Source organism: Somniosus microcephalus, chromosome 19 (genome assembly GCF_052327205.1).
Source record: "Somniosus microcephalus isolate GS21.2 chromosome 19, FLI_Smic_1.0, whole genome shotgun sequence".
Lineage (NCBI taxonomy): Eukaryota > Metazoa > Chordata > Chondrichthyes > Squaliformes > Somniosidae > Somniosus > Somniosus microcephalus.
This window is the reverse complement of record NC_141005.1, coordinates 35,383,392-35,407,027: the sequence shown is the minus strand read 5'-3', so window position 1 is coordinate 35,407,027 and position 23,636 is coordinate 35,383,392. Positions and strand designations below refer to the sequence as shown.

The 23,636-nt window shown below is 44.0% G+C and overlaps 1 protein-coding gene across 2 annotated transcripts in view; it reads left to right on the top strand.

Moving 5' to 3' along the window:
• rasal1a (RAS protein activator like 1a (GAP1 like)) overlaps positions 1–23,636 on the top strand; it is a 301,463-nt gene that overhangs the window by 115,756 nt on the left and 162,071 nt on the right. For both annotated transcript variants that reach the window (XM_085961524.1, XM_085961525.1), the window contains exons 6-7: positions 4,128–4,209; positions 10,348–10,488. In XM_085961524.1, coding sequence (XP_085817650.1) covers positions 4,128–4,209; positions 10,348–10,488 — 223 coding nt within the window. The remainder of the gene's footprint in view (positions 1–4,127; positions 4,210–10,347; positions 10,489–23,636) is intronic.

The window sequence follows — 23,636 nt, the reverse complement described above, 5'->3', positions numbered from 1 at the left end:
ATCACACTAAACCGAATTTTCACAAAGTAGATTTATTATCTGATCACAGTTCCTGCTATTGTTTGAACTACTTCCTTATTCACCTGACCTTTTGGAGTTTTCAGAAATCACTGCCCAAACTCAGGCAGCAATGGGAAACTCGTTATTGCGACTCACAGTCCATCATGTATTTGAGTGTGTGATCAAGAGTATTCTCAAGAATGTTTAAATTATCATCAGTCAACTTTTGGTATAAAGCAAAAAAATCAGAATGCTGCATTTTTAATACTGATTGAATGAATCATCTTCATCTACATTCAATCAGTATTGAAAATGCAGCAGTTTGTTTGATGGCTTTACACTGAAACTTGACTGACGATAATTTAAACAGAACATCCTTTGTCTTATACACACTCATAGTAACTGATTTTATCTGTAAAGTTTGTGCTGCCAAATGAATGAAACATGCCAAAGGATATTTGAGTGACAAGTGAAAGGAGGAAAGAAAAGTCAAAATCAACAAAGAAACTGCACCCACAGAGGATCAATCAAAGAAAGAGTCAAATATCAGAGAACTGGTTAAATAAGTTATTGTTTTCACCTGTCATTATTGCAACACCTGAATTTCAGTTTGCCAGAATACCACAGCTATACCACAGCCCACTGACCAGCCCCCCGCCCCCCACCCGCTGGGTCTAAATGGGGCGGAATCGCAGTGCAAACAGGTTCCTGGCCTCCCCAGGGTGGAAATTGGGCTTTCCATTCTCTCTGACTCCAGGATATTTGGGGCCAAAGAACTGAGAAGAGAGAAAGGGGAAGGGAAAGGTTTGCTGGTCTATTTTAACTTGTAAAAAGGCATTGGGGTAGAATTTCCATGGCGGTTCTCTCAATCTGGGGTGTTCTTCCGATCCTCTGCTGTAGCGTTGGTGAAAAATCGACGGCGATCAGGAGATTCCAGGTGACTGTCTTTTGCCGAAAGGTTTCTGGCTAATGTTTCCCCTGAATATGGACAGCGCCTCTTTAATGTTTGCTGAGTAAGCCAACAATGAATGCTTTTAGTGCTGTAGTAATGTTTACTCAGGTTCGGCTGTGAGCCTTACTTTGGAATCTGAACTTTAGAATGATTGTAAAACTGGAATGATGGCAGTAACAAAACTATTTCTGGTGTTTGAGTAACTTATTGCCATTGTATTACATTTCATTAGTGTCATGGTTTACGAGCTACAAACAAACAAGATCAGTCAGCCCAGGAAAACTGGAGTTTCCCTGAACCTGCTGGCAGTCGAAGGGTTATGCCTGTTTTGTTTACCACTAGAACTTATTTAGATATTATTATGGTTATAAATAAGCACACTCAACAGTGAAAAGGTCACAAAATTGACAGGAGTTTAAATGCCAGTCACAGCATCCCATGAGTGTGTCGGCGGGATCTCTGTCCCCTGATATCTGCTGAAAGTCAAATGATGCTTTTCTGCCACACCACAATTTGACATTTATCTGTCTTTGAATCTGTACCAGGAGAAGTACTTTCAGAGTTTAGTCACTGTTCAGATATTACTTCCAGAGTTATGGAGAAAAAGCTGGGGGGGTGGGATTAAATTGGACAGCTCTTCAAAGAGCTGGCACAGGCAGGACGGGCCGAATGGCCTCCTCTGTGCTGCAAGATTCTATGATTCTATGGTATTATATTTTTTAACTGTAGCTGTAGAAACTTTGAGACCTATCAGTAGGTTTCGCAGTAACATGAATTCTCAAGAAACCAAAGCATCTGCAAAAACTTTTTCTATTAAGTCATGAATCCTTTTTATCTCCATGGGACTCCTGCCCCACACAACTGCTGCAGTCCCAGGACTTGCGAACAAAGACAACATAGGAATTTTCAAGGACAGGACATGCGATTGGGCCCAGCGAGCCTGCCTCTTTTTCATACGCCACCTACTCACCTTCTCACTAAATTCCTCAATCCTTCTGTCTCTGGAAATGCATTCAATTGTCTCTTGAGCCCATTTATATTATCCCGCTCACAATGGCATTCATTTTAAAACTCACAATTCTAACACCTTTCCGGATGAAAAAAAATTCTAGCTTCCTCCTTTACTCCCAGCATTCTCGTTTTAACTTGACTAGCTTGTATTTGAACCCTTTGCCATAGTAAGCAATTAGCCCTAGGCCACTTTGTCAGTTCCTTTCATAACCTTGAAAACTCCACCCTTCCTCAGTACTTAAATTTCAGATACCTGGAAAGCCCAGAAGAGGCACCCAATAATAGTGGTCCAGGACTGCCTCCTCACAGCAGTGTGACTGTGTTGGGGAATGCAGCAGCAGAGGAGCAAACACACATTGATTATAGATGCGTGCTCCAGCTGTGCCAAGCCAAACACTGCGCCAACACCTGCTATCAGAAGGACACCACGCAGCTTATTTTCAGTTATTTTGTGACTTAATATTTCTTTGGATGGAAGTAGAAATTTTGTTTCTCTTCATAGAGAAACAAAAACCATCTCAGGCTCTGGTTTGAAAGAACATAAGAAATAAGAGCAGGAGTAGGCCATACGGCCCCTCGAGCCTGCTCCACCATTCAATAAGATCATGGCTGATCATCAACCTCAACTCCACTTTCCCACCCGCTCTCCATATGCCTTGATTCCCCTAGAGTCCAAAAATCTATCCACCTCAGTCTTGAATATGCTCAACGACTGAGCATCCACAGCCCTCTGGGGTAGAGAATTCCAAAGATTCACAACCCTCTGTGTGAAGAAATTCCTCCTCATCTCGGTCTTAAATGGCCTACCCCTTATCCTGAGACTGTGCCCCCTAGTTCTAGACACTCCAGCCAGGGGAAACAAGCTCTCAGCATCTACCCTGAATTCTTTCAACACTGGTGAAATTGGCATCGCATTGCTGTTGAATGTGATGTGTGCTAGACAACCGTATCTGGAGGCATATAGGCCCTGATTTTGGTCTCCCGACCTCTTTGTTTTTCAGCAGGAACGACAATAATAAACTTACCGCTGACTTCCCACCCAGGGCTGCCCACTGCTATCTTGGGGTAAAGAAAGATAGAAAGAAAGACTTGCATTTATATAACGCCTATCACAACCTCAGGAAATCCCAGCCAATTAAATACTTTTGAAGTGTAGCCACTGTTGAGTAGGCCTCAACTTAGATAGTCAGTGCTCCTGTTAGAAACAGGTGGGGGTCTCAATATTCAATGCGAATTCGGGTCCTCTGAAGTTGTTAGGACCCAATGCCATTTTGATGCAGTTAAGCGTGGCACTCGCTGAATGCTGAACCCCTTCACCACACAGAGCGAGAAATGGCCAGAACCAGCATCCCTTAAAGGGATTGCTGGAAGCAGTTCTGGGAACAATAAATAATAATTTATTTGGCATTTTTGGGCATAATTGCTCTCCCTGTGCCTCACTGCTTATCCTCCTCCCTTTAAACAATGCACTCTGTCACACCCACACCTTCGATTGGCCAGCCCTCCTTTTTAATCCTTTGACGACAAAGTGTTGCATTTTCCACATGTGCTCCTCATCCACGCCAATCCCTCTCACAACCTTACAGCTCGTTCTCTGCTCCTCATCCACGCCAATCCCTCTCACAACCTTACAGCTCGTTCTCTGCTCCTCATCCACGCCAATCCCTCTCACAACCTTACAGCTCGTTCTCTGCTCCTCATCCACGCCAATCCCTCTCACAACCTTACAGCTCGTTCTCTCCTCCTTGTCTTCCAACTCCCTGAAAGCAAGAGGAATTCCAAAAGAAGCATCCATTTTAGAATCATAGAATGGTTACAGCACAGAAGGAGGCCGTTCGGCCCATCGAGCCCGTGCTGGCTCTCTGCAAGAGCACTTCGGCTAGTCCCACTCCCCCACCCATTCCCCGTCGCCCTGCAAACATTGGGGACTGTTGCAAATCACAGTGAAACTCAATCTACTTTTTGACTAAAATTAGAGAAGAATTCCGGCCCCATTAGGTACTACGTTGTTGCTGAGATTTTCATGATGGATTTACTCTTATCAGCTTATCATCGCTAATTAGCTGTACGACAACCCTGTGCTCAGACAGTAATTTAATAACTTCACACTCAGCTGTGATTTAAGGAAATATCATGGACTTTTTATTCTTTATTATCTCCCTAGAGACCTCGCACCAAGAGACATTTCTGGCACATCAGATCCATTTGCAAGAGTGGTATTTAACAACAAAACTACAGAAACAGCCGTAAGTCGCTCATCCTTGTATTTTCTGTCCTGTTTATTTCTGGAGATGTGGCTGACGCTGAGCAAGCTATTTTTACATTTACATTGACGGCACTCGGCATTTAAGAGTTGAAAACACAATTGATCTCAATACAAAAGCAAAATACTGCGGATGCTGGAAATCTGAAATAAAAACAGAAAATGCTGGAAATACTCAGCAATTGTGGAGAGAGAAACAGAATTAACGTTTCAGGTCGATGACCCTTCGTCAGAACTATTAGCAGAATTTATCCCATCTATAAGGGGAACTGATGAGCAAAAATGAGTGTGTGGGAATAATACCATGTTCAACACTGGAATATTGAGTAGTACATTAATACCACAAATATGCTACAAAGTATTTTTGAAAACAAGCGTGCAGGCTCCATTTTTGGCTCAGTGGGTATAGCCTGCCACTCAAACCATAAATGTCCCAATTTTACCTGTAGGTGTGTCCTAAATTAGCAGCTGGAGTGCAGCAATCGGCCTCTGTGTCCTGGGTTAGGAAGGGGTATGTCAGTGAGGATTCTTACACCTTATTGTTAATCAGTGACCCTACTGCAAGTGTGTGAGCGTGTGTGTGTGTGCATCTGTATGTTTGTGTTTGTAGTCATCACGTAGGACCAGGATGGGACTTGGCTGCGTTGGCCCCCCCATGATAGCTTGTCAACGTCTGGTATGTCATGTCAGTGAATAGTGGACACTTGAATGAGGTCCAGCAAGGTGACCAGTGCCTGTGAAACTACAGCCCAGCAAATAGCCAAAGACTTCTGGGAGGAAAACTGGTGAGGGAAAAATATAAAAGAAATACTACTTTAGTTAGTATGTTACTAAGTCACTACTTTAAATTTAATGGGGGATAGTCTGAGCACAGTACGTTCTTCAATACACCTTGTGACTTTACAGGAGCTGACTTCTATTCCTTTCCAATGGAGTTTGCTACCGCTAAAATTCTCTAAATAGGATCTGAAGGAAAATATTACAGAAAAATATTGTCCTAAAAATGCAAGGAGGCTTTGCTTCTCACTTGACTTTTACCCAAGGTGACAAATAGCTAATGTAGGGATGACTCCCCAATAGTACTGAGCCTATGACGCTAAAATGTATATTTTTAGGACCTCAAATGAGTCATGAAGTGAGAATGTTTGCTAATTCTGTAACATTATTAATGCTTAATGTTCTGGGAGTTGTCAGATCAGTAGCTGTGGGAGTGAGAAGCAGTAGGAAATTAGTCAAAGTCCCTGTGACCAAATAAATTATGGAAATAATGGTGTGCAGATTAACATTAAGGCATCCCACACTGGATGCCTGCTCTTGTGTTATAAATCAATAGATTTGATCCATTTATACCCATTTGTTTCAGAATATTCCTCTGGATGAATCCACTGAAAAAGAACTTTGCTTGCATTTGAATGTTAGATAAATGTGGAGAATTACATTTCACAAAGCGAATGAAAAGTAAATTACTAATGAGCTTAGTTTATCTGGCCTCATTTTGCATTATACTTCAATTTTAAATGTATTATAACTTGCTGACTAATATACAAAAGGAAATATGCTCAAGATTTTATTGCCTGTTTTGCTGTGATGCCATTATGGTGGAATAGCCTGCCAAAATGTAATGGGCCGGATCTTGCTAGAAAAATAATGGTGTGTTAACGACACACACCGTTATTAATGTGCAAATCGACCAGCAAGTTCAGGGGATTTAATGATACACCATGTGTTGCGAATCTGCAGAACCTGCTGGTCGATTTACGTCGCTCCGCTATTTGCTTGGCACAAACAGCATCTCATCCTTAGCCGCCCCGTTATTTCTAAGAACTTGCTGGATTTGCACATTAATTCCCCATTAAACTCGCCACAGAAAGTTAAGTCGGGTCATTAACAGCATAAGTACCTTTTCAACCACGTGATAATTGTTAATGCAATGCCAATCAACCTCTCTGGCCCAGAAATTGAACAATTTAAACTGTAGAATCTCATTCGCAAATTGGTAAAAGATGTTTGCAATCAAATTACTGGAAACCTGGAATTCTGATAGATGCATTCTGTGAGCAGCTGAAATATCTCAAGGCTACGACCAATTTTAACTGTGCAATGATGGTCAATCAGTGAGAACACTGATTGAAACATGGATTAATCAACTAGTTAATATAATAGTGGTTCAACAACACATAATTCCAATCATTTCTGAGCCAGCTTCGTCCTCAGTGTTCCTTCATTTCCTATGAAAGTCTTGCATTGTGAGCATGTTACTCGGATTGTCTACACCAATTGATCCAAATCACATTATAATTTAACTTCCGTAATAAATTTTGCCAAGATGTTTGGCATTATCATAATATTTCCTGCAAACTATGGCTTGCACATATAACAAATGAATATTCTGTCAGAAGTAAAAGATTTAATTTCTAAATATAATTGCAAGAAATGAGACACATTGAGAATTTAACGTTCATAACTCAGACCTGTCCTATATAGTGATTAAACCAGTTCTGAAATGCACTACTTCCTTCATTCCGAGTTTGACATGGGAGGCAGCAGTCTGGTTGTGTTTGACATGCACACAAAAGCTGCTTTGACTTACCACATTTGACTCCCGTTTTAGTACCACAACATAATTTGACTTTGCTTATTGAACTATTAACGTGACCTGTATTTACTGTAAATTGATTTGATTCCACAAATTCCTTCTCCCTGCTTTCCGTTGAAGTCAAAGCATAAACTGAACCTCACCAGGATCGTGTGTTCAGCTTTGAAGACCTGTGTTTGGCAACAATTATAGCATGATCAAACAATACATCGGAGTTTAGAAACTATTCTCGTATCACAACTAAACAGCTACTTAAATATTACTTTAATCAACTGTTTAATACCACATTATTAAAGAGTGTACTCTTTAAAATCTTAGGCTTTGAAATTGCACTGCGGGATGATGGGTATGAAAATACATTTGTCTGAAATTTCTCTGTTTTAGTGAAGGATTTAACCCCTTTATTTTACGGCCAAACTTTGAAAAATGCATCCCAATTCATCATTACTGTTTAGTAATTAAACATTAACTAATATGTAAATGTACATTTTAAAAGGAAGGATATAAAAAAAGGCAAAATGATGAGAGAACAGATGAAAGGAACTGACAAGAGACAACCTAGCTGTCAATTATTTACCTGAAAGAGTTTAAATGTGATCCACTCAGACTGACCTCCATATGGACTGGCATTAGTCCAGTTCAATAACTTTTCATGAAATCTGAGGGACTCATTACTGGGCTGCCTCTATCTGACTGTCTGTGTGTCATTGTATCTATAGTACAGTGATCTCCAGATACATTATAATCCAATTGTAACATGCTCCCTAATTATTAATTGACTGCGATCACCAGGGCTGGTTTAACACACGAGCCAATGGACTCTGTTCTAGCCAAATGTGGGGCCTCTGGTAAAACTCACCATGATGCATAAAAACTGTAGAATCGGTTTCATTTAAGCATAGTGTATTATGATATGATTTGCTTTATTATTAATGTAGTGTGTAAATAGTCTATGTGCCTATTTCATCATGCATTTTACCCACTTGTTTGTGCTTTACTAGTTCGTGGATGGGGATAGGGCGGGAAAGTGGAGTTGATGTAGAAGTTCAGCCATGATATTGAATGGCGGAGCTGGCTCGAGGGGCCATATGGCCTACTCATAGAATCATAGACTCATAGAATAGTAGAGCACAGAAGGAGGCCATTCGGCCCATCGAGTCTGCGCCGGCTCTTTCGAAGAGCAATCCAGTTAGTCCCACTCCCCCGCTCTTTCCCCATATCCCTGCAGTTATTTCTCCTTCAAGTATTTATCCAATTCCCTTTTGAAAGCTGCTATTGACTCTGTATCCACCACCCTATCAGGCAGTGCATTCCAAATCCTAACCACTCGTTACGTAAAAAAAGTTTTCCTCAAGTCGCCTCTGGTTCTTTTGCCAATCAGCTTAAATCTGTGCCCTCTGGTTATCGACCCTTCAGCCATTGGAAAGAGTTTCTCTTTATTTACTCTAACTAAACCCTTCATGATTTTAAACACCTCCATCAAATCTCCTCTTAGCCTTCTCTGCTCTAAGGAGAACAACACCAGCTTCTCCAGTCTATCCACATAACTGCGTTCCCTCATCCCTGGAACCATTCTAGTAAATCTCTTCTGCACCCTCTCCAAAGCCATCACGTCCTTCCTAAAGTGTGGTGCCCAGAATTGACCACAATACTCCAGCTGGGGCTGAACTAGTGTTTTATATCAGTTTAGCATAACTTCCTGGCTTTTGTACTCTATGGGCAGGATTTTCATTGGGCCGTGGAGGCGGGATTGGAGGTGTGTGGGGGGTTAAAATCGTGAAATCGGGGGGCACGAACCCATCCCGCCCCCAACCCGCCTCCATGCCAGTTTCAAAGCTGGGCGGGCTCAACAAGGTCAATCAAGTGAAAATCGCGTGGGTTGGCCACAACTCGATGGAGGCGGGACAACAACCCCAAAAGTTGTAGTCCCGCCTCCTACACGCCTCCAGTATCAAAATCCAGCTCTATGCCTCTATTTATAAAACCCAGGATCCCATATGCTTTATTAACTGCTTTGTTAACCTGTCCTGCCACCTTCAGAGATTTGTGCATAAGCACCCCTGGTCTCTCTCGTCTTGTACCCCCTTTAAAATTGTACCATTTAGCTTGTATTGTCTCTCCTCATTCTTCCTACCAAAATGTATTACCTCACACTTCTCTGTGTTGAATTTGATCTGCCATGTGTCCACCCATTCCACCAGCCTGTATATGTCCTCTTGAAGCTTATTACTATCTTCCTCACTCTTTACCACACTTCGAAGTTTTGTGTCATCTGCAAATTTTGAAACACTCCTGCTCCTATTTCTTGTGTTCTTATGTTAATGGATGGGGGAGGGGGTTTGTGTGGGGGATGCCGAGGGTCCTCCAATATTCTTGGTGTCCAGGGCCCCAAGAATTCTTAGTCCAGCTCTGGTTTGGCCGAGTTTACTTGGCTGCCACTCTTTTTATGTGAAGCCTTTGTGACGTTAACCACTGGCAGCACCCGTTTCTGACGTGGACACACTTTCCAATCTACAATGTGAAGAACTCATTCTTGAGAATCTGGGCTAATGACTGATTGCAAAAAACAGACTTTAAAACTCACTTATAGCCAGTTAGAACCTTTTTTGAAAAAATTGCTCCTAATAATGGATGTTTTAGCCCAGCATCAGAAGAATGGAGGCAAGTTAAACATTTTAAAATTTTATAGTAGGTTTAAAAAAACCTTTGAATCAATCGAAAAGAGTATAAATAAAATAACAATGACAAGAGACTAGGATGGGAAAAAAGGATGACAGGTTAGCTATCCTTGTAGAGACAGGGCTGGGAAATAGCAGGAACAGCACAGGGTTTCATGGGCATAAGGCTTCTTTGACAGCACCTCCCAAACCCGTGACCTCTACCACTTAGAAGGACAAAGGCAGCAAGCGCATGGGAACATCACCACCTCCAAGTTCCCCTCCAAGTCACACACCATCCTGACTTGGAAATATATCGCCGTTCCTTGATCGTTGCTGGGTCAAAATCCTGGAACTTCCTCCCTAACAGCACTATGACAGTACCTTCACCACACGGACTGCAGCCGTTCAAGAAGGCGGCTCACCACCACCTTCTCAAAGGCAATTAGGGATGGGCAATAAATGCTGGCCTTGCCAGCGACGCCCACATCCCAGGAACCAAAAAAAAGAAAGGAAGTATGATACAGTAAAATAAAGGGAAAAGTGTGAGTGATTTAGAATAAGTGAGCCTGAAGAAAAGAGCGACAGAGAGAAAAAAATCAATAAAGAGCATTTTTACATTTAAGAACTGTTCATTTCGGAGGTTCAGGGATGATGTAGTTTATTGGTTAGTGAGATCTTTGTTTTAGTTTCTACTTGTGCTTTTTAAAGAACGAATTACTCCTGCACATGATTAAGCCTGTTATTATTTAACTTCTGCATAAAATGTTTGATATCTGGTTGTTAAATTTGCTCCAGAAAAATGACATATTTTGAATTCATCTTTGATTTATACTTTTAAGACTTGATAACTCTTTCAAAATTCTAGACTATAAAGAAGACTCGTTTTCCTCACTGGAATGAAGTGTTTGAGTTTGAACTGGAAGATGGCTTGCCAACAGAAGGAATGACATTCACTGTGGAAGTCTGGGACTGGGATATGGTGGGAAAGAATGATTTTCTGGGAAAGGTGAGTTCCCACTGTTTGACCTGGCAGTTACTTCTTCTTCTTCTCTTCTTAGGCAGTCCCTCGGAACCGAGGATGACTTGCTTCCACATTAAAAATGAGTTCTCAGGTGACTGATGAGTCCAATGCGGGACCTACAGTCTCTGTCACAGGTGGGGCAGACGGTGGTTGAAGGGGCGGGTGGGTGGGGTGCTTGAGTTGACGTGCGCTCCTTGCGCTGCCTGCGCTTCGCTTCCGCTTGCTCCCGGCGAAGAGACTCAAGGTGTCCGGCGCCTTCCCAGATGCTTCTCCTCCACTTTGTGCGGTCTTCGGCCAGGGATTCCCAGGTGTTGGTGGGGATGTTACACTTTTTCAAGGAGGCTTTGAGGGTGTCCTTGAAGCATTTCCTCTGCTCACCTGGGGCTCTCTTGCCGTGCCGGAGCTCCGAGTAGAGCGCTTGTTTTGGGAGTCTCGTATCGGGCATGCGGACAATGTGACCCGTCCATCGGAGCTGATCGAGCATGGTCAAAGCTTCAATGCTGGGGATGTTGGCCTGAGCAAGAACACTGACATTGGTGCGCCTATCCTGCCAATGGATTTGCAGGATCTTGCGGAGGCAGCGTTGGTGGTACCTCCCCAGTGCTTTGAGGTGCCTGCTGTACATGGTCCATGGTCCATGTACCTGGCAGTTACATCCAACTGTTCACATATCGATGTCAGCAGAGAACGTAATGAGGGAAGTGTAGTGGATGACCTGTGGCCACCAATGTAATCTTGTATTTATAAAACAAACGACCCAGCTGTATAGTATGCGATTAACTTAAGGCCACAAGTGTGTTGAGGTTAGCCAGGTCCGCAAGTTTTATAACATTCCGTCACATCAGTCGCTACGGGTTGCCTTCGCACAGTGAAAGTATTGCGAAATATCAACAGTAGCGTTGTATAAAGGATGTGTGTGTTTCTATTTACTTAAGTATTAGTACGGATATTTGCTTCTGTAGAGGGGGAGCACACCTAGTGCAGTCCAACAATATGTTGCAATGTGTGCCATTGCCGCAATATGTTACAGAGATTGATCGTGCCTCTCCCAAAGTTGTGGTAACGCACAGTCACTGTTTAGAGGATCAGTTTCAGCATATAGTCCACCTCTCCCGAGTTAGGTGATATACAGTAAATCGGTAGATAAGTAAGAATGTTTTAACCTCTTTTCATCTGCAGGTAAAATAATGGCCCAGAAATTCGGGTCGGGGGCTTCCCACGGGTGCAAGCCCCCGACCTGCACTTACCGAGCGCGCCGGCCGTTGAGCTGTGGGCCCGCGTGGGATTCCGATCCTGGGCCTCCTCCAACTGCCGGCGCGCAGCGCTTGCGTATCCCAGGGGCGCAGTTAGTTTGATGCGTCCCCTGGGCCATGGAGAGCCAATGTTAGCAGGGAATGCTTCATTCATAAGTTTGACAGGAAGAGCTGTCAAACCTATAAATACTATAAGCCCCAAAACATCACTAAAACTTCAAATAATTTTTTTTTTAAATCACATTTTTAAAATAACTATAAATTACATGAAATAACTATTTTAAACAATAATTTAAATTTTTGAAAAAATTAATTACATTTTCTAATGGGGCTAAAAATAAACTTACCTTTCTTTAAAGTATTAAAAAATAATAAACCTGTGGAAAAAATGTTTTAATTTTAATTAATTCGCCACTTACCTTGTTAAAAGCAGGCCTTGCGCCTGCTTTTTAAAAGTGTAACTGCTGGAGACTTACATTTTTTTTCCAGGTTTTTCTGGGAGGGTAAGTTCGATGCGCACACGCTGCCTCTCCAGTGCACGCGTTCCACCTGTCAACCCCTTCTTTCAGGGGAACAGTGCATGCATGAAACCGGCACTTTCGTTGGGCCTACGCGTGAGTACCCAATGTGCACTCACGCGTTGGGACCTGAATTTCTGGGCCAATAATAGAAAATGTCTATTATTTAAAAGATCCCTGGCAAGGGATACAGCTGCATACCTCTGTATTCTGTTTTTTTAAATACCATGATTATTGCGGATGTAAATCTATCAGAAAAAAAACATTTGGCTGAAAGCCGATCATTGCGATTATGACTATAACGTTGCTGATGTGTTCGTTTATGCTTTTCCAGCGAATTTTTAAATTACGTAATAACTTCATTCTGGAACGAGAAGTAGAATCATGCCTCCTATCTAAGCAGTGTTCTGGGTATTACTGGAGCTTTACTCCCTGTTCAATCCTTTGAGCATTTAGTAACAGTGAGACAGTTGCATTACCATGTTGCAGGACACTGCTTAATCCTGGGAGAATAATCATTCTTATTACACTTTTCTCTCCCCAAAGATATCAGGGAAGTGAGCACCCTTCAAAAAGCATTGATTTTACACCATGAGGGATTAACATTAATTTTTTGGGGGTAAACTTGATATGCAGGTTAGGTTGCACATTCCTTGTTCCAGCCATTAGAACCATCTCATTTTGCTATGTTCTCCTAGCTTGTGCAAGTAAGGCACATTGAACAATGCTGCTTACAATGGTCAGAGTTGTGCTGGCCACATAGTAGGATAGGATTTCCCCTGAAACTCTTGCTGGTGAGCGTGCACAGGCTTACGTCGTGCAAATGATGAGTCATATAATATACGTGGTGCTCTGAGGTTTTGGAGGAAACCGGAGCTCTCAGTGTGTGTGTGGCCTATTCGACCCTGCTTGTAAGCACGTAAGAAATAGGAGCAGAAGTAGGCCCTACGACCCATCGAGCCTGCTCCGCCATTCAATAAGATCATGGCTGAACTTCTACATCAACTCCACTTTCCCGCCTGATCTCCATATCTGTTGGTTCCCTTAGTGCCCGAAAATCTATCGATCTCAGTCTTGAATATATTCATCAACTGAGCATTCACAGCCCTCTGGGGTAGAGAATTCCAAAGATTCACAACCCTCTAAGTGAAGAAATTTCTCCTCATCTCAGTCCTAAATGGCCAACCCCTTATCCTGAGACTATGACTCCTAGTTCTAGACTCTCAAGCCAGGGGAACCAACTTCTCAGTATCTACACTGTCAAGCCCTCTAAGAATTTTATACGTTTCCAGAGAGCATAGACCCATTCTACTCAATCTCTCAATCTCTATGCGGTATCCAATTATTGGTATGTATTTGTTGAGCTGGAAGTTCAGACTGGTACCATCAAGTAGATAAGTGGCCAGTTTCAATTAGTGCCATGATGTGGATTGGGTTCTATATCAGCGCCAGTTGTTAAGATGAAGCAAGTGGAATGGCATTTCAGTGCTTAACCAGCTATTTGGATTTAAATTTGGTCAGGATTGTTTCTTTATGTAAAGAGAGCAAGCTTTAGAAATTGGCACAGCCAAGGTGTATGGTAGTGTAGTGATTATATTACTTGACTCTTAACTAAATTCTGAAGTGGTCGAGCAAGCCACTCAGTTGTATCAAAATTAAGAAGATGACCCACCATCTCCTTTTTGGGGCGACTAGGGAGAAACAATAAGGAATAAAAAACCAAACTTCACTCCAGTTTCTCTTGTAGCGTACAGCACAATGAGTGATGATCTGGCAAAAGGTCTGGGTGAATTTCACTGGATTAGATAAATATATATTTCCTCAGGGATTGGGTGGAGCAGTGGTTAGCGAATTATCCTTTCAACTCTGGGAACAGAATTTGAATCCAGCTCCGATCAATGGGATAAAGCTCTGTTGAAGTGTAATAAGTTTGGGCAGTCTCAACTTTCTTCCTAGTGGGTGTGAATCAACAGTACTAAACTGTCAAAAATTTGACACAAATTTTTTCCTCACTCTGAGAGACCAGTGTGGGAAATGGTCTAATTCACTCCACTGCATTCGGATGTGTTGTCTATGTGGTTGGTTATTAAGACATGTTGGGGGGTGGTGGGAATTCTGCTGTAAGTGTAGCTAAATTGCAAATGGTTTATGATTTCATAGAGGAAATCTACCCAATTGTTGGAGCAGGGTTGAAAGAGCTTTATGCTACATCTGAACAGTGCTACACTTATATTCCCTATGTGTCTTAGTGAATGGTAACTGAGGGTTCCAATAAGAGGTAGTTTGGCAAAAAAAGCAGTGAGGGTGGGGATGCCCCAAGATACCAACAAGCAGCCTGGAGGGGAGGAATCTCTAGCTGGGGGGAGGATACCCCAAGGTGGTAGTAGAAGGGGAGAATTCTTGTTTCGGCAATTGGGTAGGTGCGATTTTCCCAGGCTGCCATCTGTCTTAGGGAACTGTGCAAGGCCGAAGAAAATTGTATTGATTAAAAACTAAGCTTGCTGGGGGACGTGTGCTTGTGGATATTTGCACTTGTGCATAGTCCAGTAACAGACTGCGTACCTGGAACTGTTCATTCTGGAGGATTTATTGAAACAGCTGCAAGATAAGAAATACATTATTTTGGATGATAATTAAGTGGCCTTTTATTTAAATGATCAGGTTATTCAGAAGTAAGTTAGAATAATAAATAGGAAAGATAAAGCCCTGGACTGTCAGAGTAACCTTCTCAGCCTTTAGCCAAAAGAATTAACTTCTTGATATATTATCAACAAAAGAGAAAAATTACATGCAGCAGTCGTTCTGTGATTGTGAAAGATCAATGTGGTGTAAGGTCTTTCTTATAAATGAAGTGGTTTTGATAGCTGGCTCTGTGGCATGATTCATGGGGATTTGCAAAAAAAAAACACTTCAGCAACCAATAGATTTCACTGTAAATTGCATGGCTTAAAAATCAGCATCCCAACATGTGTTGCAAATTTCAGACCCTTGAAATCTCCACGTTCTTCAACTAGTAGCGTTTGGTTCCTAATCTCCACAGATAGGTATTCTCTGTCGTCTTGCCTGACAAGGAACCCCTTTGTCCTGCGTCACTGCTCCCTGCCAGTGTCTCATGCAGCAAAGAATAGATTAAAGCCCGCTCCAGATGCACCAGACCATTATCTTAAGTTACAGTCCCACAGTAGCTGCACAGGAGAATAGTCGGCACACCCACATATACCCGCATCCTGTAAAGCTGATCATCTCCGTCTCTGCTGGAGCTCAGTGCTCAGAATTTTCGTGCATCCCCATGTCACTTTCACAGGGCAGGGAGACGTCATTTTCACAAGGTGCTTCCAAATTGTAGGTTTGTCTGTCAGACTGAAAATAGGAAGATACGCAATTAGTCAAAATTTTTATAAGTTACAGGAAAAGCAAATCTATGATTCACCTGCTGAAAATATGTTTCATAACTCATATTTATTGTCTTCTATTATAATGTCTTCCTACAGCAGACAGATGATTGCTTTCAGTAAACCTGTGTACACTGCTAGACACTGCTCACTTCTGTGGTAGGGCCTGCCTGATCAACACCGATTCTGCACCTGTCATTCCAGGGTTTTATTGAGCTTTGGGGCCAATACAATTTCAATGTGTACCATTAATAATAACAACAACAACAACTTGCATTTAGACAGTGCCTTTAACGTAGTAAAACGTCCCAAGGCACCTCACAGGAGTGTTATCAAACAAAATTTGACACCGAGCCACATAGGGAGATATTGGCCCAGAAATTCGGATCCCCACGCGAGAGTACGCACTGGGTACTCACGCATAAGCCCAACGAAAGTGCAGGTTTCGTGCATGCATTGCGCATGCGCGGGAAACCGGAACTTCTGTTCCCTTGAAAGAAAGGGTTGACAGGTGGAACGTGTGCGCCGGAGAGGCAGCGCGTGCGCATCGAACTTACGTTTTTTTTGCAGGTTTCTCTGGGAGGGTAAGTCTCCAGCAGTTACACTTTTAAAAAGCAGGCGCAAGGCCTGCTTTTAACAAGGTAAGTGGTGAATTAATTAAAATTAAAACATTTTTTCCACAGGTTTATTATTTTTAAATACTTTAAAGAAGGATAAGTTTATTTTTAGCCCTGTTAGAAAATGTAATTAATTTTTTCAAAATTTTAAATTATTGTTTAAAATAGTTATTTCATGTAATTTATAGTTATTTTTAAAATGTGATTTAAAAAAAATGTATTTGAAGTTTTAGTGATGTTTTGGGGCTTATATTATTTATAGGTTTGACAGCTCTTCCTGTCAAATTTATGAATGAAGCATTCCCTGCTACCATTGGCTCTCCATGACCCACGTGATCCCAGGGGACGCTTCGAATTAACTGCGCCCCTGGGATACACAAGCACCGTGCGCCGGCAGTTGGAGGAGGCCCAGGATCGGAATCCCACGCGGGCCCACAGCACAATGGCCGGCGCGCTAGGTAAGTGCAGGCCGGAGGCTTGCACCCGCGGGAAGCCTCCGACCCGAATTTCTGGGCCAATATTAGGACAGGTGACCAAAAGCTTGGTCAAAGAGGTACGTTTTAAGGAGCGTCTTAAAGGAGGAAAGAGAGAAGTAGAGAGGCAGAGAGGTTTAAGGAGGGAATTCCAGAGTTTAAAGCTTAGGCAGCTGAAAGCACGGCCGCTAATAATGGCACGTTGAAAATAAGAGTTACTAAGCCACAATGTGCACCTAAAATAATGATTCCCATTCAGCCATGAGTTGTGTCTTAAGATCAGAAGTATGCAGACAATGTAATGCCCCCTTTACGTTGCAAATTGAAGTTGAAGCAATTCTGTAATACACTAGGTTCCCAGCCTTGTAGAATCCAGCTGCTTTAGATTGCAAGGCAGAATCTACACCACTGGGGGCAACAGATAGACAACAGATGCATTTCCCACTTGAGCAGTTCCCTGAAAATCCTGATTCGGTACAGTGCTATAGCCGGAAAAATTAGTGCTGGCGACTTGTAGTTGTTGCCAAAGCCACCTGAAGGAATGGTTTCCACACGTGACTCCGGTGGCAGCAGCATCAGCTCATTTGTAATTCTAAATTTGTAGACCTAAAGCAGCTCCAGTCTTAAACTGAATCTTGGGCTTCTCTATCCAGGTATAGCTGGAGTATAAGATACAAGCTGGAACAGGAGACATTGGCAGAGAGGAACAAAGTTTAAATTCAAAAACCCGTAGCGATAACGAATGGGCGAATGCTGGATGACAGCAATTATCCAGAATAAGGCAGGGTTTCAACTTGAGCAACAAAAACATGTTCTACGATGTTCTGAAATGTGCCACAATCTTGTAACTCATATTGATCATTTCTTCTCTATGCCATGCATTATGAAATGTCTGTACTGGAATAGGGAGCAGGAAACGAATCAAAGCCTGAGACAAAAGCAGTGCATTTTAATTAGTTCAAAGTGACCTATTCAAGAAATCAGTTTCTGCATTCCCACACAATGGCCTAGAAATTCAGTCGCGTTTGCGCCCACTTATTGGCTATAAAGTGGTTTGCGCCGGAAGTTTTTTAGCGCCCGAAATTCAGTTGGTCCCTAACATCGGCGTTAGCCGGTAGCGCTGCGCCGGCACCGATGACGTCATCGGTGTGCGCAGCGCCCCGGTTCCAATGGTAATCCGTCCCGATGGCCAAATTCAGTTGCGGCCGCCTCGCACGTCGCGGACGCAAACACCGTTTGCAAAACGGTGCCTTGCAGCTCGGAGAGGCCGGCGCATAAAGGTGGAGGGGCGGGGGAATCCAGCGGCGATCTCACGGCTGCAGGCAGCTCCTCCTTAAGAGAAGGAGGAGGCCTGCAGTACCCCAGCCTGCCGCACCGCATCGGGTGCCGCAGCGGCAGCTAGACGCCTGAAACTGACATTCTTCGCCCCAAACGAGGCGGCCAAACCCTGCAATAGCGCCCGCCTCCGTCTTGGGGCGGCGCAACTGAATTTCAGGCGGGCGCTACGGGAATCCGGGCGAGCGCAAAATTTCGGGCACTAAAGACCTGGCGCGGCGATACCGAATTTCTAGGCCAATAACCTTTAGTAGATCATTCAGCATGCGGGTCTTTTAAGGAGGTGTAGTGCCAGTTCTTAAAATGTAAATGAAGCTGTTACAAAGCAGTGCCCTACTGCAGAAACGTACCAGCCAAACACATTAATAATTAAAATGTTATTTTTGGAAAATTTTTACACCGCATATTTTCTCATGCTTGATAGCTCTAGCACAAATAAAATTCAACATTTGATTCACTGATATCACAACAGCCGATAAATAATGCAGAATAAAATTAGTCTTATTAAAGTAAATTTGCCTTGTTAGTTTTTACACCTCACTGGATTGGTGTCTGAATCCACAGGATATTGTTAGAATAATTCAGACTCCAGTAGCCCACATTTGTGTCTGTTCAAAATGCATGCCAAACTGTTTATTTTCCCAGCAGATGCTGGGAAGCAAATACTTATTTTGAATGTAAGGCGCTTTTCAGGCTGCAATATGGGGCCTAGCCCTAATTACATACTATTGAAGCCTTAATAAACTGAGCACACACGTAGCAGTCATGTACAAAAAATAATCAAAATGGCTACTGAAATGTTAGCCTTTATAACTAGAAGACTAGAATATAATGAGGAGGAAGCTTTGCTACAGCTATACAAAGCCCTGGTTAGACCACGTCTGGAGCACTGTGTACAGTTCTGGGAACCGCACCTTAGAAAGGATATATTGGCCTTGGAAGGAGTGCAGTGCAGATTCATCAGAATGTTACCAGGGCTCCAAGGGTTAAATTATGAGGAGAGATTACATAAACTAGGCTTGTATTCCCTGGAATATAGAAGGTTAAGGGGTGATTTTATTGAGGTTTTTAGGATTTTGAAAGAGTAGATAGATAGAGAGAAGCTTTTTCTGCTGGTGGAGGAGTCTAGGACAAAGGGACATAACCTTAAAATCAGAGCCAGGCCATTCAGGAGAGAAGTTAGGAAACACTTCTTCACCCAAAGGGTGGTAGAAGTATGGAACTCTCTCCCACAAGAGCGTTAGATTTTTGCTCGCCAAAGGTATTAATGGATATGGAGCCACAGCAGGTGGATGGAGTTAGGATACAGATCAGCCCTGATCTCATTGAATGGCGGAACCAGCTCGAGGGGCTGAATGGCCTACTCCTGTTTGTAAAGTCTGTGTGTTATATGGCGAATTAATACACAGACTACAAGAGTAACTTTAACAGGACTTTACTATTCGAAGGTCAGGGCGAATCTGCCCAATAAATCCTTACACAGCACTTATATACCGGTGTGGTCACCACCGGTACCACAGTATACAGTAGCCAAGATAAAGTAGTGCAACCCTTAAAATAGTTCTCTTAAAGGTGGAACGTTACATACACTACACTGTTCCTATGTTCCTATAACATGTATGCAGGCTCTCGGTGCTATTAGTGCTTCTAAGACGCATTGCACATCGGGCGCTGAGCCGACCTTGAGCCTTGGCAGCCCGGAATGCGGAGCATTGCCGAGAGATGTGCAGCAATGCCACAGGCACTGAGGACCGTATTAGCAGACCGAGAGTAATATTCAAAACACACGACTGGAAATTCGTCATGGTTTCTCCTGCTCCGCTGCTGTAACTTTGGCAGAAGCAAGGCTTCCGCATGGAAATGGGGTTTCTGCCGGAGTTATGGTGGCCGAGGAAATTCTTGGCCCATTCTTTATCGAAGTGTTTATCATTTCTTTTCCCTTAAATAGCGAACAGCAGAATTCTTTGTCTTGGAACTTGTTTTAGTATTTGCTTATCGAATGATTAAGGGGTACTGATTATTTTGCCTAGCGTTTATTTGGGATTGGTCTCATACCTTTTCTAACATCAAAGGGGACAGTCTTTTAAGTCTTGAATTGCACTGCACCATTTTTCATGTAGAGAAGAGTGTAGCAGGCTTGCTGATTCTATTAGATGTTACAATTGCTGTAATGCACAGACAATGGTGACTGCAACAACTGCACACATTTCCTTCATTGTCATAACATTTCAAAACCACTACCGCTGCACTTTATTTGTGTATAAAAATCCTGCCGTATAAAAATGTAGAACTCGGGTGAAGCAGCCTGTGTGTTGTGGTGTTACCACCCTTGTCTACCAATAGCTGTATCGTATTATCTGCAGTTCTGCTCCATTCAATACAAAAACTGCCAGACTCCATGTTCAAAACTGAAATATACCCAATTGGAATAGTTTTTCTTGAGTTGACTAAAAATACAAAGCCGATTATTGCGAGGCGATTCTCGCTTGAATAAGCCAAGCTTCCATTTTTCATACTTTACTTCACCTAGAAGTGGGAGCAGTTATAAAAAGTGCAGCCAGACCAATTAATGGGGTTGCCGTTTGGATTTCAATGTGAGTCCTCTCAATGATTTAGGTGCAATGCTGAGGATTTGCAGCTTTACATCCTGCTGTGAATCTACACTGTAAAACAGGTACAAAAAGGCAATTCAAAGCTGCATTTAATGTGCCATTGGATGAATTACCCTGAAACCAATTTTATCTGCAGTTACATGATCAGCCTCTGTATGTTTGCTGATGACATCTAGCTCTAATTTTCCACCACTTCCCTTTACTCTACTACCATCTCTGCCTTTCTGATATTAATTCATGGATGTGCCAGAACCTACTTCAATTGAACATCAGGAAGATCAAAACCATCTGTTTTGGCCTCTATCAAGAATCTTGCTCCGTTCGCACTGACTCCATCTCCCTCCCAACCTACATGCTTAATCTAAACCAGGCTGTGTGCAGTCTAGGGCCTCGATTTTAACAGCCGTGGAGGCGGGCTTGGAGGCGTGCAGGGGGTTAAAATCACAAAAACTGGTGGGCGGGACCCCCCTCACCGCCTGGTTCCCGACTCCGAGCCATTTTTACTCAGGCGTGTCTGATGGTCCCGAATCCGTCCCGCATCCAACAGGCAGGACTGGTCTTTAAGGCCCTTAATCACCACTAAATGGCCTGTATAATACCATTTTAACAGTCCCTTGCACTTTTAACCCTTTTCGCACGTAAAACACGCCTGGTGGGACTCACGCCTGTGAAATCTGGCGGGAGCACGATTAGCTTGCTGACTATCAGCTGCAAGTCAACCATTAAAGAGGAGTGTGATGAAATATTCCATTCATCACTGCCTGTGACTGTGGTTGGTTTCAGTTTCATTTCCCTTACCTCTGTTCCGTTTCCTCACCATTGTATTGTACTATGTGTAGGGCTCCGCCCATACCTGGCCCATTGTATTGTACTATGTGTAGGGCTCCGCCCATACCTGGCCCCTATGTAAGCTGGCCCAGCCTGCAGCACATCCAGTACGGCAGAGCTCTGGATGGAAGATACCTCTCTCCTGTGTGTTACCTTCTAAGTCAATAAAAGCCTTGTTTTGTTTCGCTAACATCGAGTCTCGGATTTATTGAGGCACATCAATTTTATTGACTTAATTTTCAACACAATGGATCAACTCTTGAAACCCGAACGTTTGGATTTGGACCAGCATGCTTCGGACGCATCGGCACGCTTCGGACACTGGTTTATGTGTATGGAATTCTTCCTGGACAATTCCGCAGCCGTCAAAGGCGCTACGGACGCTGAGAGTATGAAACTCGGAATTCTGCAGAATTGGGTAAGCCACCGGGTTTACCCCCTCATCCAAGACGCCGACACGTACCCGGCCGCCTGCGACATCTTAAAGGCGCATTACCAGCAGCCTACGAATGAGGTGTATGCTAGGCATCTGCTCGCTACTCGCGCACAGCGACCTGGGGAATCGGTGGAGGAGTTCCTAGGCACCCTTAAAACGCTTGGCAAAGACTGCAAGTGCCAAGATGTAAAAGCCGCAGTGTACACTGACGAGCTTGTTCGCGATGCCTTTATCACAGGCCTCAGCTCCACTTACATCCGGCAGAGACTGCTGGAAAAAACGGGATTGGACCTGAAACAGGCTGCAGACACAGCGCGATCCCTGGATGTGGCCCAGAGAAACTCGGACGCCTACTCTTCAGCCCGCGCCGTCCACGCTGCCACGTGCGCACCAAGGGCGCCGCCATCTTGGAAGGCATCTTCCCCGCCCGGCAGCCCGACATCGTCGGGGCCCCGCGCTCCCCCCAGAAGCCCTACGACAGCCGCGACGCGTCGGGGACCCAACTGCTACTTCTGCGGACAGCCGAAGCACACCAGAAACCTGTGCCCGGCGAAAGGCACCACCTGCTTTAAGTGCGGTAAGAAGGGGCACTTCGGGAAGGTGTGCAGAGGGAACCCCGCCGGAAAACCCGCCACCGCCGCGTGTGCGCGCCGTGGGAGCGGCCATCTTGGATGCCATCTTGCCCGACCTCGTGGGGTCCGCCATCTTCTGAGCAGACAGCGTGGACGCCATCTTGTCTCGATCAGGGCCCTACAGTGGCATCGGTCACAGTGGACCAGACCAGGCCGCACCCGCTATCCAAATCAATGGTGGACATCGAGGTAAACGGGTGCGGGGTTAAATGTTTAATTGACAGTGGAAGCACGGAGAGTTTTATCCACCCTGAACTGGCACAACAACTCTCCCTAAAGGTGGTCCCTACTCGGGGTACCATCTCTATGGCTGATAAAACCCAGACATCGACCATTATGGGTTACTGCACGGTACAATTGTCTGTTAACGGAACTGTATACGATAATTTTCAAGTATTAATCATGAAGAATATATGTGCGAGCGTGATCTTGGGCCTGGATTTCCGGTGCAACCACCAAAGCATCACGCTCAAGTACGGTGGGTCCCAGCCGCCCCTCACAGTGTGCGGTCTGGCTACCCTGAAGGTAAAGCCGCCTTCGCTATTCGCGAACCTTACCCCTAACTGCCGGCCAATAGCGACCAAAAGCAGGAGGTACAGCTGGGAGGACAGGCGGTTTATCGCGACCGAGGTAGACAGGCTCCTGAAAGAGCGCATTATTGAACGCAGCAACAGCCCGTGGCGCGCCCAAGTGGTAGTGGTAAGGGGTAGCGAGAAGAAACGGATGGTGATCGACTATAGCCAAACGATTAACAGGTACACCCAACTAGACGCCTACCCGCTACCCCACATATCAGAAATGGTGAACCAAATCGCCCAATACCGGGTGTTCTCCACCATCGACCTCAAGTCAGCGTACCACCAGCTCCCTATCAGACCAGAGGACCGCCCGTACACCGCCTTCGAGGCGAATGGACGCCTCTACCAATTCCTCAGAGTCCCCTTTGGGGTGACGAATGGGGTCTCGGTCTTCCAGAGGGAGATGGACCGCATGGTCGATGACCACCACTTGCAGGCAACCTTCCCCTACCTCGACAA